Consider the following 17,878-nt stretch of genomic DNA (forward strand, 5'->3'; position numbering starts at 1 on the left):
AGTGATATCCCCCCACTCCCCTGTGCTCACTTTGTACAATAGTTTTCACCAGAATGTAGCATTTTAGACACAGGCTTTTAAGTGTGTAGCTGTGTTGAGCATTTGAGCTGCCATTCATTGAAGCTTTAATTCATGTAAAGTGGCTGTAGTCCTCACTGCATGGTAGCTTCACAGCTTACTGCTACAGTGCTCTTTTCCCCAGTAGATGTCCTCATGGTAGGAGCTTGTACAGTCAACTTTTATTTCAGATTTGAGGAAGACTTAATGCTCCCCCTTGCCTGCTGCGGTGGTAGTGTCGGCCTCACTCACCAGTAGTTAAGGAGCATGAACCAATCTGCAGCTTTTAGGGCTGTGATGGCTATTTATAGTAATTTCTTGTTTGCTTTGAGGGGAAAATTACAGTAGCTTCGCTTGTTTTGTTTTGTGTGTGTGTGTTTTTTAATCCTAGAATTGGGATTCTACCTCTGACTTACCCGTTCTCTAATCCTTTTCTATTTAGAGACCTAAAGTAAGATCAGTATAGTTGTTAAGAGTAAATCAGAATAAATAAGATTATTGTGCTGTTATGGAAATATCTTTTTTAAAAAACCTGTTTTTTGAAAAATCTTTTTTGGGGGGTGTCTCAAAATCATAGTTTTAATAAAAATTTAGGAGATATAGTTTTGTTTCTTGATCTAGCTCTGATGTGTTAATAATTCAGTCTTCTGAGAGACAAGAGTCCAGCTTTAAATTCCTGTGACATCTGTCCTCCCGTGTAGCTGCAGAAGATCCCAGGCCTGCCAAGCCTTCATTCACACTCACTCCAAGTCCCCGCTCAGCCACCTAGTATGGCTGACAAGCGGGGGTGGGGGGGTTGAGGGGGTGGGGGGTGGCAGGGGAGGGAGAGCGGGGGCAGCACTGCTAACTAACCGCTGTTAGCAGAGCTTTTTTAAGTGTCGACTGAAATTAAAAGAGGGCTTCTGTGTAGAATGATACTCCTGAAATACTTGACGGGAATTTGTCTTCGACTTCGAACTTTGATAGGCAATGTCAAAAACAAAAAACAAAACCAAAAACCACCACCAACAACAAAAAAACAAACATCTTGTAAGTTTGGCAGCATTTCATCTGGTGGAAAGAGATAGCCATTAGGAGAGTTGACCAAGTTTCAAACTTACTCTTCCTCTGTTTCTGAGTAGCATTTCCTTTGTAAGCCAACAATAAAACTAGACCTTTTGCTATCTTTGACCTAGAGTGCTGCTTAATTTATTTAGTGCGGAGAAGAGCAGCTTCAGGTTGCTCCTTTATGGGCCAACTATTCCATTTCTTCTGAAGCAGATAAATTCTTAATAATGAGTAAGAAGCTTGGGTAGGGATGAAGGGTGTGAGTCAGAAGTTTCATTTTAGAACCCCAAAATGGATAAAATGATTGAATTCTGAATGATTGGCTGTACAGTTCACTGTAAAGCCAATGGTGCCAAACTTTGGACCTTAAAATACACCGTTGGTGGTATAAATAGGCCCTGAGCTGTTGTATTTGTCGTACTAAATCTTTGAAAGATAGAATGTTTTTAGATTTTGTCTTGGGTGCATTTTAGTTATGTGTCGGAACAAGATGTTTGTGTGCTGGCAGAATATGAGGAAGTCGATTGGCTGACACATGAACTCACTTGAGTTTACCATGCACACAAAGGATATTTTCTGTGGATAGTAGTGAGGAACCAAAGTTTCAAGTAAGTTTGTTTTAGTCTGCTGAAATCTTTTAAGTTTTTTATTTTTTAAAAGAGAGTACATTCCGAAGATAAAGATTTCCATTTTCAGCCAGGTGGTGGTGATGCACATCTTTAATCTCAGCACGCAGGAAGCAGAGGCAGTCAGATCTTTGTGAGTTGGAGGCCAGCCTGGTCTACAGAGTGAGTTCAGGACAGCCAAAGAGAGAGCTATACAGAGAGACCCTGTCTCAGAAAAAAATAAAATAAAAAACTCACTTTTCTTCTTTTAGGAGTTTTCACTGTTTTGATATTGGTGGTAGTGTTTAAAAGAGCGTTTTTGTTATTGTTTTGAGGTGAGTTTTCATAAAACAGATTGATCTCAGACTCATTGTGTAGCTGAGGCTAGCCCTGAATTCAGTGTCTCCACTGCCAAGTACTGATGTTACTGGTGTGAACTACCACATCAGCTTTTTAAACAATTTCAGATGACTGAATATATGTTATATTTATAGTTAAATCTTTTCTCCAAATATTTTATTTATTTAAGTGCATTGATGTTTTGTCTACACATATGTCTGTTGGAGGGTGTTGGATTCTCTGGAATTGGAGTTACAGACAGTTGTGAGCTGCCACGCAGGTCCTCTGGAAGAGCAAGGTCATCCTCTTAACAGTTGAGCCATCTCTCCAGCCCCCCAATTACATCTTTTTGTTGTTGCTTGTTTGTTTTTTTGTTTTTGAGACAGGGTTTCTCTGTGTAGCCCTGGATGTCCTGGAGCTTGCTCTGTAGCCTAGGCTGGCCTTGAACTCAGAGGTCTGCCTGCCTCTGTCTTTGAGTGCTGGGATTAAAGGTGTGCACACCACTGCTGGCTAATTAAATCTCTTAAATCTGGAACTTAGAAGGATACCAAGAATGACTAATTGTTTTTGTTAACACTGAGTACATTTTGGTTTAGTTCTGTGCTCTTTAGAAGTTTCTAGTATAACTGGGTGGTGGAGGCGCATGCCTTTAAACCTAGCACTTGGGAGACAGAGGCAGGGGACCCCCGAGGCTGATCTCTGAGGCAGAGGCTGGCCAGCCTGTTCTATATCAGGACAGATAGGACTACACAGAGAAACACTGTCTTGAAAAACAAAAACACAAAAGTTTATAGGATTCAGCTGCTCTATAGTGTAATGATCAGTTTTAAAACTTGTAATTCATTGTGTAAAAACCAAAGAATTTGGGGCTGGGTGCATCTCTCAGTTGGCAGAGTGCTTGCTTGTCTAGTACGCACAAAGCCCAGTGTTCAAACGCTAGTACTGCCTAAAGTAGGTGTGGTAATGCATGCCTGTAATCCCATCTCTGGGAAGGTGGAGGCCTGAGGGTCAGTAGTTCAAGGTCATCCTCATCTATATAAGGAGTTCCAGACTATCTTGGACAACTTGTTCTGTCTAGGCTGACCTCAAACGTATTATGTGGCCCAGACTGATTTTAACTCACTTCTGCCTCTGCCTCCTGAGTGCAGGGATTACAAGACTATCCACTGTAGTTAGCCTGCCCTTCAAAGCCTTTTATTGTAGAAAGACTTCTTGCCTTATTGACTTTGAGGGAGGGGGGGGGAAGTAGGTTAAGTTGTGGTTTTGTACTGGTTGAATATTGTGCAAAGTGAATTATCTGAACAAAATTTCCAGCTATTATGAGTTCTAACAGTTGTATGAAAGCCACTTTTGGTTAGTTTTAATTTTGAGAATATTTTATGATTAAATCTTAAATCTATAGTGGGTATCCCCTTACTTGATTCTGGTAAGACTATTGAAATCCCCAATCAAGAGGTAGATGTGTTTTAGACAAAAACATCTAAAACAGATCTGGCTCTCAAAATGTAAATCTTTTTCAGTAGTATCATAGAAAAGGACTTTAGAAGACTTACTCAGTAATTTTTTTTTATTTGTACTGGACTATTTAATCAAACAAAAATATACTGTACGGACGCTATATTGCCTGTAAAATTGGAAATGAGTGGGCATTGAAAATAGATTCTGCATTTATGTTGAGTGCTGACTCACAGATACTGAATTTAGTGTTTCATAGATATGCTTATTTGATGTTTAGAGTCCTATTAGGTACTATTAATCTCTTTTACAGGTGAAGGATCCTTTTACAGGTGAAGAATCCAAGGCTAATTCATTTGCTATAGTTAGTCACACATCTGATTATAACTCAAACGTGTACATTTAAATGCTCCTGTGTTCTAAATGAGCATCAGTCGAACATTCGTATGTGTTAGGTGAGTCTTAGACTGGACAAGTAGGATGAGTCATGGAAGCTGGAAGCATCCTACTACTGTATTTGTTAGGAACAAGCTGCAGTGAAGGAAGCACCTACTGGAGCTCCAGCTGGTCCCTTTCCTGGAGTCAGACAAGCCAGATCTTCCGGTTTTTCAAAACAGGTTATAAATCTGGATTTTGACATAAATGCTTTGACTTAAAACTAGCCAGCCCAGTTAATTTTTTTAATCTTATTGTGAAACATAGCATTAATGTATAAAAATGCATTAGGCAAATGTTCATAAATGAATTATAAAGTGGAAAGCCATGTAAACACTGTGTACCTATCAGCAGGCCAGATTCTATACAGCAAGAAGTCCAGTATGATAAGTTCTTAAAAAATATTGTCAGCTGGGCAGTGGTGGCACACACCTTTAATCCCAGCACCCAGGAAGCAGAGCCAGGTGGATCTACAAGGCTAGCCTGGTCTACAGAGCGAGATCCAGGACAGGCACCAAAGCTACACAGAGAAACCTCTGTCCCGAAAAACTAATATATATAAATATATATGTATGTATGTATATATATATATGTATGTATGTATATATATATATATATATATATAGTCATTGAATAAGCTTAAGTTTCTTTTGCTGACTGAGTTTAGGGTCTAGGTTTTGAGTTTTGGGGCATCTATCTACCATTTGCTACTGTCTCACCTATTTAAAAGCACGCAGGAGTAGAAAAGGCAAACAGTACCCAGCTCAGATAGTTGTATAACTCCACTGAGAACCTAGCACATAGTAAGTTACCATGATTGGCACATCTTTTTAAAACATTGTAAATGAAGCCCATTTTAATATTGGAGAAAGCCATGTAGGAATTACGGTTGAGCTTATTTATTTACAAAATTCATTCAGTAGATAAGTAGATTCAATTCAGCAAGTTATTTTTTAGTTTCAGAAAAGGTGCTTGGGCTCTTGAGATACTTAGGAAAACTATCTTGCATTAGCGTTAAGAGCTACAGCCTGGTTTGGCAATGGAGGCTTTGAAGTACATTACAAATCCAGTGTATATGACTCAGTTTGGATATTCACCTTAGTGATGAGTGAGTGATAATCAAGTCTTTCAGTTTTTTAACCAGTTGAGCATGTCTGATCTTTTCATTGTATTCTATCTTATTTTCTACCACTTACTACCTTCCCTCTTCACATATGTAACATACACACGTACTCTCTTTGGAGTGCTAAAGTAGCCTTCTAAAGAATATCTTAGACTCAGTTTTTCCAAAATAAAGAATCGTTGTTTGTCTTTTGATAGCTTTGCACGCGCGCGCACGTACGTACGTACGTGTACACACACACACACACACACACACACACACACACACACACACACACGCAATGTATCTTGATCATAGTCAGCCCAAATCTCCCTACCCTCAGCTCACCCTACCCCCTTTGTAATTCATTGAGTCCAGTTAGTGCTGATTGTATGTTTAGGTTGGGGGGTATTTGCGAAGGCACAGGCAACCTACCAGTGACCACACCTCCCAAGAAAAACAACTTCCCCTCCTCCAGCAGCCAACTTTCCCTCTTCAGCTAAGGTAGAGTCTCATGAGCCCCTCACCTACCCATGCTTGGTCCTGTGCAAATACCACAGCTGCCATGAGTTTATGAGTCCAGAAGACAGCATTTCACAGCACGCCTCCTCGTCCTCTGGCTCCTAAGTCTTTGCGTCTTCTAGTCCGTGCTGTTCTGAGCTGTAAAAGTAATCTTTTCAGAATCTAAGTGTTATGGTTAGTTTCTCTACCACGTCTTCTAAAATGCACCCAAACGTTCACTCATTCTAAAGTTTCGGTGTTCTCTGGCTTTAGGTAGTAAAAGGTCAAAATCGTTAACATGGTCAGTAAACTGTTACTGGGCTGTTGGGCTGTTGTTCACTTGATGACCTCATCGTTCTCTTTCTCTTCGCCCTCTGTTGACATACTTTGCTTTCCACTTCTCATTTATTAAACTGTCCGTGTGTGTGCGTGCGTGCGTGCGTGCGTGCGTGCGTGCGTGTGTGTATGTGTGTGGTTTGCTCACAGAGACCAGAAGAAGGTGTCAGATCCCCCTGGAGCTGGAGTTCCAGGTGGTCGTGAGCTCCTTGAGATGGCTATTTGGATCCTAACTCTGGTCCTTTGAATGAGCTGTAAGCATGCTTAACATCTGAGGCATCTCTTCCAGCCCTCTTCAGTTCTCCCATGCACTTCCTGCCAGGTTTCTCTTTGTTCCTCTTAGGACACTGGTTTTCTTTCTTGGTAGTGCTTACTTAAGCCTGTGATTATATATCAAGTCAGGAAGTGTTTGGGTCATATGTGTCTCCCATGAGAGTATAAGCTCTGGGAGAAGCATGGTCAGATTTGATTGTGCCTGGTTATTTGCAGAGCTTAATACAGTACCATAGCATATAATAAATTCAGATATTTTGCTAGGAATTGGGCTTTTGATTAGACTGCTTCCTTTACCGGAATGTTTCCCACATTCATCCCTCACCCATCTAGCATTGGTTTCTTTTTTCCTCAAGAGCTTTGTCCTGAGCCCAGAAACTAGGTCAGAACTCAGGAGTGTCAAGATCCCTGTTATCTTTCTACCACTTAGAACTCATACCTATTGTCTGCCGGCAGTTTAATAGTTAACTTTTTTACACTGTTACATACTTCCTTGTTGTGTTAGATGATCTTTTAAAATGTTCCTGTAAGATGCTTGCTTATCTCTAAGATTCCCTGTACTTTTTCTTTTCTGGAGAAGAAGGCAGCTGCTGAAGGAACTGGTCGAAGGGTCATGGTAGGGGCACTCTTTGTTTGGGTCTTCTCAGAAAATGATTTCTAGTTCCTTCAAGTTTCTTTTTTTAAGTGACAAACATTTCAAATGGAAGCTATGATGAAATCTCCCATGTATTCTCATTTTAGTACAGACAGCAATTAATGAACCCATTATCACATAACATTTTTTGGTTTGCTTTTATAAGATCTTTCCTTCCACTCTCTCTTCTCCCCCTCTTGGTCTCTCGTATCCCAGGCTGGTCTTAAACTCTGGTGTGATGTCCCTGCAGCTGTCCTGAACTCCTCCTCCTCATCCTTCCCTTAAGTGCTGAGATCACAGGCATAGGTCACTGCACTTGGCTTTATAAATGGGAAGTGCTTGCTTAGATTTTTTATTTAATTAACATTTTTTCATTTATTTTACATACCAACTACAATTTCCCTTCCCTCTTCCCATGTCTCCCCACCCCCACCCTTCTACCCCCTTCCCTGTCCACTCTTCCTCTGTCTCCATTCAGAAAGGGCAGGCCTCCCATGAGCTTGAACAAAGCATTTGCCTAGATTTCTTAATACACTAGGTGTCACCAGATGATGGTGTTTAAATTTTATTCTTTTATGATTTATTAGCTGGAATATCTAAGAAAAACTTCCTTTCATGTACTGTTTGGTTACCCAGGGGTACTGTTTGTATAAGAAAGACAGAATAAACAGTCCCTTGCCAGTACTAGTACCAGAAAAAATGTACCAGTTTTTCAAAGTACTGTATTAATTGTTCCAATGTTTTTCTTTTTTAAAAAGATAGACAAATGGGCAAATTATATTTGATTTACTTTTATCAATTCCATTACAACTTTTATTGTCAAGTTACTTTATTTTGAAGTATTTCTAACAGTACATTAAAGGAAAAAGAGATCATGGTGTATATAAGTTAATTTTCAAATTGGATACACCTCTTTGCCTAGCTTCTGGAGCAAAAAGGAATCTTACTAATATCTCAGAGTTTTTTTCCAACTTCTGTGCCTGTGTGCAAGGGTAACTCTATCCTGACTTCTAATTGGTACACTACCTTTGCTTAATTTAAAACTCATGTTGTTCTGTGGGTTATAAGATTTATACGTGTTTGTTCACTTTGGCAAGTACAAAAATTTAAATATATGATTATAAAGCCAACCTTTTCCCTGTGAATATATAAATATGCTTCCTTCTTTACAAAGTTGGCACCATTTTCTTTTTTTCAAGATGACTTTCTGTATTAACTTCTGAAATACTGTATTTATAGAGATGTTGGTTTTCCTGCCGCTGTCTGTCAGTGTGGTCACACATTTCTGACACAGTTGTGTTCAGTTGTTACTCCATTTCTATTGAAACTTGATCCTTTAGTCCCTGTGTGCTTGTTTTAATTTATTTAATTTAATAACTTATTGAATTCTTACATTTAATGAGTTGCTTTTTTCTTGTATTTGTGAATTTTGTTGAGTCCCTGACTTCTCCTGGAGTCTCTTCAGGACCTCACTTCATTGAACTTGAGAGTGATCTTTTTTTCACTACCTCTTGGCATCTCTGTCTCGAGAATTTAAACAGTACCCCTCAGATCATTACCACTCTATGCCATCTGCTATCTTTTAACACGTATCCTATTTCCTATCTTAGTACTTCACCTATAGAGCAGTGGGTAGAGTATGATGTGTATTTGAAAATTCATAGAAGGTCAGGATCCATCCCTATACTTCTTAGTTCTCCGGACTCAGTCTTATGCCAAGAAGTAGTCTTGTTTTCTACTTTAGGTAGAATAAAAAGCTAACAACAAAAAAAGTAAAACACAAAACAAAATAAAAACAAACTTTACAGCTCCAGGGAAAGTAGGAACAATTCAGGTCGAAGAGTTGCTTCCAGAAGGAGCCCAGAAAAAGCAGGACTTGATTTTCCTAATGGAGGGCTGGGAGCCATGCAAAAACTGGTTAGGTTGCTTTAACTCTTGTGTGTGGTACCACCACCACCCACCCCGACAGGGTTTCTCTGTGAAACAGCCCTGGCTTTCCTGGAACTCACTCTGTAGACCAGGCTGGCCTCCAAACTCACAGAGATCCTCCTACCTCTGCCTCCCGAGAGCTGGGATTAAAGGCCTTCACCACCACCACTGCCTGGCGGAAATTTTCTTCTTTTGCCATGTTAGATAATAAAGTATATTGCTATCAGATTGCGAGATCTTCAGTTCTTGTATTTTGGTGTGTTCTCTGGACTGTAAATAATGTTTTGTATTAACTCCGTTGGTTTTCATCAGCAACTTGTTTAGTTCTCTTGATCCTTCCTTCTTTCCTTCCTTCCTTCCCCTAAAATAGTTGTGGTCCATGGGGTCATCTTAGTCCTTTGTAACTAGATACAGTTTCAGTGCTGCAGTCTTTGTAGATTGCCCTTAGGTCTTTGTCTACTCTAGATCTCAGTCTTTTTTTTTTTTTTTTTTAAGATTTATTTATTTATTGTGTATACAGTGTTCTGCCTGCATGTATGCCTGCAGGTCAGAAGAGGGCACCAGATCTCATTATAGATGGTTGTGAGCCACCATATGGCTGTTGGGAATTGAACTCAGGACCTCTGGAAGAGCAGTCAGGGCTCTCAACCTCTGAGCCATCTCTCCAGCCCCCTAGATGTCAGTCTTGATCTTTCAAACATGTACACCCACTTACTTGCCCAATTCCTGTATCTCTGCTGTGATGGTTCCCGGTACTTGAAATTAAGCATGTCTGAGATTGCATTTGTAATTATGGCTTGCCGTTTCAGAGCTGCCCCCGCCCCCCACTTCTTCTCAGGTTAACTCTCCTCTAACTGATCTTTCTGCCTTCAATCTGCCTTCCACTTACAGTCTTTCCATTGAGTTTTCCCCATGACGTCACAACACGTGTGATATGCCTGGAGATTTGCTGTTTCTCTGTTCAGCCCTCCCCCTCTTTCGCAGATAGTACTATTCAGTCATAGGAAAATGAGCTTCTTGTCAGTTCACTCTCCTGCCTTTCTCCCACTTGATTTGTAGTTGGCCTGAAGGGTGATGAAACTGCCTAGAATTAGGATCTAGAGTTGGCAGGAAGCCCTTCAGATTTGGTGATCTGAGTAGTGTATTTGCCAGCTGGAGCTTAGAACAAAGAAACCAAACAAACTCTTGGCAAATTCTGAAATAAAGCTTTTTTTGCTTCTTTAGAAATTATGATTCTAGGCAGTTGATATCAGCTTAGAAGTGTATGCAAAACTAATTCAGCAACCATGAATTGCAGTCACTTTTGATACTAATTATTGAATTTGTGACCTATCCTTTAGTATACTTTAATAAATAGACTTTTGGAACTGGGAAGACCTTTTTCCTTGAAATAATTCAGTCTAATTTTCTGATTTTATAGGTGAGGAAAACTAAAATCTCATTTCAAATTTATAACAGATTTGGGTGCTGCTCTTATTTTTGGGCTAGCTCATTTTCTGTGTATCTTGCATAGTTAATGGAGAATACTAGAAGCAGCATCGTGCTTTCTGGATTATCCCCTGTTCTTTAGTTTCCTACAAGCCTAAACACTTTAGAATGGGACTGGTGTGGTTTAACAGAGGCCCTTGTGTAGGTTTTACAATGATTCTTTTTTAAAAAGATTAATAATAAGTTTACAGCATGAAAATGAAGTTTGCACTTAAATTTATTTGCACAAGTAATCAGATGAGCATTATAAAACAGTACAGAAGGACTTATAGTGAAAACAAACCTCCCCAGCTCGGTTTCTGTTTCTCTTCAGAGGCTGTTATATCTTAGGTATCTCCCAGAGGCTGTGCTCCCTATTAATAATCATTTTCATCATTTAATAAATGAAACCTTTAAAACAACAAGTCCAACTAGAAGCAAATATTTGAGGCTTCAGGTATCAATGGAATGTTAATGTAGTTTGAAATATGTTGCCAATTTAGTATGAGTGGAAAAAGAACAAAAAGATAAAACACCTGATAGAAATATACCCATGGTCCCTTTATTTCAAGCTGATGAATGTGAACGTTTTTCATGTCTTTTCAGCCTTCTCCCTACTTACAATGAAACAGAATTAGATTCGACAATACCCAAGCTGTTTTGTACCCTGCTTTCCTTTGCCTAACAATGTAAACTATGTGATCGTCACAACAATGCAGAGAACCACACACTTTTCATAAGATAGTTACCAGGGAAAGTACCTGTTATCAGGTCACTTACAGTTTGGACTGATAGGGATTAAAAAGTCATCGAAGCACTGCTACTAGTTAACAAAGTGGATCCAGAAAAAAACAGTTTAGAGCTATGCAAGCAGTTCTCATTGTTAATGTCAGCTGAGATTGCACAGAGTGGCAGTTACTGCAGACGTTTTATTATGTGTATTTTAGTGGAGCTGCTGAGAGTTAATGCATCTACTTGTCACTGTCACTGATTCACATTGATGGAGGAAGGTTTGTTGTTGTTGTTAGTGGTGGTGGTGGTGTGTGTGTCTGTGTGTTTAAAAAAATCTGGTCAGTTTTTGTTTAAAACAAAACAGCTTTGTGTCCAAGGGAGTCTTATTAAAAGAAAGTTTTGCTGCTCATGATTGGAAGATTGAAACAAAAGCTGGTGAGGTTGGCAGTTCTTATCTCTGGGAATGAACAGAGAGATCCTTTCTCTTTCTCCCCTTATTCATTTGGGAGGAAAGTCAATCTAGTTGCTTTGAATTTAGGGAAGCAGGCTTTCTTTATAGGGGTCTATTTTCTAAGGTGCCATTAATCTTCAATTAAAATTACTGTGGGAAAAGAGAAATGGTTCCCTGGCACCTTGATGCACAGAGTCTTGTGATGCTACTGATACCCATGTAACAGAAACAGATCTCACTTGTGAAAGACGCACTTACAGTAATAGCTGATGAGGGATGTCCCCAGAATGCCATGCATAGCACTGTCCCCTTTCACCCTACATTTTGATAACTCTGAAAAATCTATTTTAGAAATAAATACATATTAGGCACCCTAGTTTATTTAAAAAGTAAAAAGAGACTATTGCTGTAAGCCATGAAGAGCAGTTAGCCCAATTCAAAAGAAATTTGCTTTTAAATTTTTAGTGTTTATCTTTTAGATCATTTCTTTTCTCCATGAGAGATTAATAGTGGGAGATAAAAACTCAGCTACCCTGTGGTTTGGCTAGGATCTACACTGAAACTTGGATTGATTTTTATGGTTCTGGGGGGATGAGAGACTTGAGATTTGTGTTTTAATGTTTTGTAGATGCATGTTTGTGATAGGTGTAACATAAAAGCCGCCTTCTGTGTGGCTGTGAATGAAGTTAGAGGAAGTGAGTCTGACAGAGAACTAGAACTGGACGGAGCAGTGTTACTTGTGACTTTAAAACAACCTACCAGATGTTCTTCATCTGGTTCCTGGAACAAGTGTTTATAAATACCGAGGTCAGAGGTATTTTGCTTTTTCTTGCTTTTCACACCATGAAGAACACTCTTAAATGTTCACTTAGATATTTTAAAAGTGTTGTATCTTTTATTCTAGCCTGTCTGATGGTGAGCATAAAGTTGCTGAATTAGCTGGCTCAAACTTGATTTCTGCTTGCGTTAAATGTAGAGCGGCATCTGTCCAAATTAAGTTAAAAACAAAGGAAGTTCCTGAGTCTGGTTTCCTATCTCTTAAAACAAAAACAAACAATCCTTTCATAGTTACTAAGTGTTTTCCAGAATATTTTTAATATTAATAGTGTGAGTTTTGGTATTTTATTATGCTAAGTTGTTTCCAGAATGCTTTCCTTTGCTTTATTAAAAACTTATTTCTTTGAGTAAGGTAAATGCTTTGTGTTCTTTTCCTTTATCAGAGCACAGCAATGGAGGAAACAGCTATATGGGAACAGCACACAGTGACGCTTCACAGGGTGAGTCTCTGCTGCAGTAAATAATCTGTGTTATAATTCAGGATACTGGCAGCTTTGAAAACAATAGAGGAAAGCCAGCTGTCAGGAAGCCAACAGAAAGGGGAAATTTTTTCTATATTCTTTTGTTTAAAATTAGATTTGTAATAAATTCTTCATTAAGGTCAGAAGTGAACATGATTACTTTTTCATATATCCTTTTGGTTATTTCTTGTGTTTTGCTATTTTTAATCTCTGAATTTAACTGATTTGTTGCTTAGAATTTTGAATGAAAAGATAAAAGATTATATATTAAATTATAAACTGATTGTATATACATGTTTATAGGCTTGGGGTTTAATTTTAAAGCAAGTTATGTTCCTAATAAAATCTTGAAAGAAGGCTTAGTATATAGCTCAGTTGATAGTGTGCTTAGATTTAGCCCTCATGTAGCCCTGAGTTCCATCCCTGTCTGAAATCCTGGCACTCAGGAGATAGAGGCAGGAGGATCAGAAGTTGAAGGCCATCCTTAGCTACTTAGAAGGTGTGTGTGGGGGGGGTGGGGTGGGGGGGTGGGGGAAGAGGTCATGTAAGATAAGTGTTCATTTGAAGCATGTACAACCTAAACAATTGCAGATGATCAGGAAAAGATTATTGGTAAACACAGTGGAAATAAGAGCTTCGAAACCAGGCTGGTCTGGGTTTTAATTCTACTTTGAAGAAGTGACCCAATCTGTCTTGTAAAACCTTGGTGTTTACATGTTTAAAATGAGGCTAGGAGTTGGAGACATGGCTCCAAAGGAAATAGTGCCTTCTTTTCAAAAGAATTCAAGTTTAGTTCCTGGTACCCATGTTGGATTGCTCACAACTGTCTCTAACTCCTTCTCCAAAGGATCCAATACCCTCCTCTGGCTTCTGTAAATGCGCGCGCGCGCACACACACACCAAACAAAACAAACTTAAAAATTAGCTGGGCATGGTGTCATACACCTTTAATCTCAGTACATGGGAGGCAGAGGTAGGTGGATCTCTGAGTTCAAGGCCAGCCTGTTCTGCATATCAAGTTCCAGGATGGCTAGGGCTACATAGAGAAACCTTGTCTCAAAAAATAAAAATGAAATAAAATAAAATAAGATAGGGCTAATGGCACCAGTGCATGCTTTATCTGTTCAGACGTCTCCCAAAATTCACCCATTTTTTTCTTTGAGTAAAGCTCACTCTACTGATGGTTTTCCTGCTTAGAAAATAAATGTTTAAATAATGTCATATACCTTACACTGATTATTCCTGAGAAGTTAACAAGTGGGGGTGGGGAAATCATGTTCTTGGACACTACTGCTGATTATCTAACTCATGAGTGTTTGAATCTGCACATGGTGATAAAGAGTCAGTTAATTATTTAGTTTTGGGCAGATATGGTTGACTTTTTTCTATCTCACTAAATGAAGAAATCATTTTAATAATATGTATCTTAACTTTTAATTCGTAAAGCTGAAATGTAGCTTCCTGTTTGAATTGTGCTTAATAGGTAGCATGTTTAAATCAGATGTATGATACATAAAATAATTTTATACTTCATGTCTTTCATTTGGCTGGGATACAATAGCTTAGTAGTATTTTAAGTATTACATTTATTTTTCTTAATACCTTTATCATTTTTGTTGATGTAATTTACATAAGGGTAAATATATGCTCATGTAGTATACATTTCTGAGTTTTGACAGTCACATAATATCACAGTAAAAATGCAGAGTGACTCTGTTACCTTAAAACTTTCCTTTAGGCCCTTTGTAATCAACTCTGTCTCTTCACGTTTGGCCTTGAACCAATAATCTGTCGCCTTAAACTTTGACCTTTTCTGGGATGTCATATAAATAGATTTATGTAATAAGTAGCCTTTTGAGACTGACTTCATATGCTTAGATTAATGCATTTGAAACTTTTCCATAATCTTGTTGTGTTGGTATCTAGTTCCTGCTTATTACTAAATTCCATCCCATTGTATGAATGTATAATAGTTTACTCATCCTACAGTTGATGGTACATTTAGGTTGTTTGTTGATTATGAATAAATCTGCTTTAGGATACAGACTTTTGTTTGACCATAACTTCATAAATAAACTTTGTAAATAGTTAGAAATGGAATGGCAGTGGGTTTTATGCTAGCTGTTTAATTTTATAGGAAATTACCAGCCTGGATATGCCTTCTCATCAGCAATGGATGAGTGTCACTCAGTTATCTCATCAGCTCTTGATATTGTCAGTTTTAACCATTGAGTTTAGCCATTTGAATAGATGTCTAGTAGTCTCTCACTGTAGCTCTTTTAGTTTGTATTTCTCTGGTTAATGCCGAGCACCTTGTAATGACCAGTCTTCATTACCAAGTTGAGTGGGTTTGGAATCATTAGGAGACAAACCGAGGCATGTCTGTGGAGATGTTTCCAAACAGGTTTCTCTGAGGAGGGAAGACCCACGCTGAGTATGGGTAGTACCATTCTTGGGGTCCTGGGACTTGTGGAGTACAGGGTCTCTCCACTTTCAGACTGAACAGACTGACCAGCTGCCTCACACTCCTACCACCATGCCATCTGTATTCTACCATCCCTACCATGCTGAACTGTATTCTTCTACCATGAACCAGAATAAATCCACTCCTCCTTCTATTAACCCACAGTGATGGATAACTAATCCTTCATTCTCCATTGCCCTCTTTAGTCCCCCAGTGATCCCAGGGGTTGAGCCCAGTGCCTGTATAGCAGGAAACTGTGACCACTAGCCACACTGCCCGACCTATTGAACGTGCTTTGATATGCTTGTCCACATTTTTTTTCTTTGATTAAGTGTCATTGTACTTTGCTTTCTATTTCTGTGATAAACACCATGACCAAAACCAATTTGTGCAGGAAAGAGTTTATTTGGCACACATGTCCTGATCACAGTTCATCACTGAGGGAAGTCAGGGCCAGAATTGGAGGGAGGAACCTAGATCCAGGGACTGAAGCAGAGACCACGGAGAAGTGCTGCTTGCTGGCTTGCTCCTCTTTGCTTGTTCAACTAGCTTTGTTTTTTTTGAGACAGGGTTTCTCTGTGTAACAAACAGTCCTGGCTGTTCCGGAACTTGCTTTGTAGACCAAGCTAGCCCTGAACTCACAGAGATTCACCTGCCTCTGCCTCCCAGGTGCTGGGATTAAAGGTGTGGCACCACCACCCAGCTCACCTTGCTTTTTTATACAATCCAGGTCAGACCTCCTCAGGGCTGGGCCCTCCCACAAGTGATCAGTAATCAAGAGAATGTCCCACAGACTTGCCTACAGGCCAGTCTGATGGAGGCATTTTTTTCAGCTATGGTTCCTCTTCCCAGAGGAACTTTGGTCAAGTTGACAGATAACTGGCACAAATGTGTTCAGGTTTGTTTTTTTTAAAGCTGTCACATATGCATAAGAAAAAAATTACCACCTGCTGATAGTCCCAGCACTCAAACTCACAGAGATCCACAGAACCAGGTGGATCTCTGTGAATTTGAGGCCAGCCTGGTCTCCAGAGTGAGATCCAGGACAGGCTCTAAAGCTACACAAAGAAACCCTGTCTCAAAAAACCAAAAACAAACAAACAAATGAATGAATGAATGAATAAAAAATTGTTACCTGTTAAAATTCATCTTCCATGTTTTAATTAGGTCATTTTACCCCTATCAAATATGACTTGAGAATGTTTTCTTCATTATATGGATTGCCATTTCATTTAACTCTGGTCTTTTGCACAGAGAGTTGTGTGTGTGTGTGTGTGTGTGTGTGTGTGTTCTGGATACAGATTCATCAAGTATTGTTTTACATAGTCCCCCCACCCTCACCCCACCTGGGGTTGTTTTCTGCCAGCATTTTTATTTTCATCAATCATGTTTTTTGGTTTTGAATCTCAAAAATCTTTGCAAACCTTGAAGTAAAAGGTTTTCTATGTGTTTTCTAGAAGTTGTAAGTGGGTTAAATTTTGTATATGATAAAAGAAATAAGAGAGTATTTTATTCATATGGATGTCTTACTATTTTAAGCAACCATTTTGTTGAAAAGATTACATTTTCTACATTTAGTTGCCTTTCTACATTTAGCAAAAATGAATTGACTATGTACGTGTGCATCCATATTTTTCATTCCCTGCTCTTTTTTATTGACCTCAGCCTTGATTGCTATAGCTTTTTAATTTTTATGGGATCAAACTCAGGATCTCATGCATGTCAGGGACTTTGCTGACCAACTACACCACCTCTCCTTTCACATTAAGTATAAAGAAATGAGCAATTAGGCAAAGTATGCTTCTACTGATACCAATTTCACCATTACAAGTACTTGATTTTGCAAGATCATTGTTAAAATTATTTGACTCTACTTACATATATACGCACGTGTGTGTGTGTGTGTGTGTGTGTGTGTAAATAATTAAAGAAGAGATCATGAATTTGAGAGGGATGGGAGGGCCACAGGAGGAGTTACAGGGGGAAGAAAGAAGAGTAGAAATAATATAAAGGCAGTACTCCTGTATGAGAATCTCTAAAACACTTAAATATTTCAATTAAAATAAAAGTGTCTAAATAAGGGAAAGTATACACAAAGTGGTTAGTTGTACAAAATCAATTACTGATTTTGTATGAAGCTAAATTTTATAAGACATAGGAAGCTTGAAAAAAATTTTAACTGTACATAATAAGAGGTTAAGATAGCTAGCTATTCATTGAAATATCTGTTAATTTCATCACATATAATTAAAATCAAACTGTGGGTCTGCAAGTCAGATACTGTCAGGCTAACTGCCATCTATGACCCTTGTACATTTTAACTCAGAGGATATGTAAATTTTACTAATTTTAATTTTCCAAATATTCTTGAAAAGAATTATCAGACTCATCCTCTAATTTTTTTAAAAAAATGTTCATTTATTTGTCACATATCAACTCTATATCAGGTGAGGAGGAAGCAGAGGCAAGTGATCTCTGAGTTCAAGGCCAACCTGGTCTATGAAGTGAATTCCAGAATAGCCAGGGTTCTGTTACACAGAAAAACCATGTCTCAAAAAAACACAGAGCATCACCTGTCCTTGTTCATTGGCTCTTGGTGTTTTCATATTGTCTTAAATGCCCAATTTCAGTGTTACTGCAACAACAGTTACTAGTATTTGTTTTAAACAATGAATTGTGTGATCCAAGTTAGCAGATATTAATAACTTCCAACAAGTTGGAACAGTTGGAACAATTCAGAGCTTTGAGCCATG

General features: G+C 38.7%; 1 protein-coding gene across 6 annotated transcripts in view; it reads left to right on the plus strand.

Annotated features, from left to right (window-relative positions):
* Positions 1-17,878, plus strand: part of Tjp1 (tight junction protein 1) — a 259,549-nt gene that overhangs the window by 180,618 nt on the left and 61,053 nt on the right. For all 6 annotated transcript variants that reach the window (XM_028872824.2, XM_028872826.2, XM_028872827.2 and 3 more), the window contains one exon: positions 12,584-12,640. In XM_028872824.2, coding sequence (XP_028728657.1) covers positions 12,584-12,640 — 57 coding nt within the window. The remainder of the gene's footprint in view (positions 1-12,583; positions 12,641-17,878) is intronic.

The sequence above is a fragment of the Peromyscus leucopus genome, chromosome 1 (assembly GCF_004664715.2).
Source record: "Peromyscus leucopus breed LL Stock chromosome 1, UCI_PerLeu_2.1, whole genome shotgun sequence".
NCBI lineage: Eukaryota > Metazoa > Chordata > Mammalia > Rodentia > Cricetidae > Peromyscus > Peromyscus leucopus.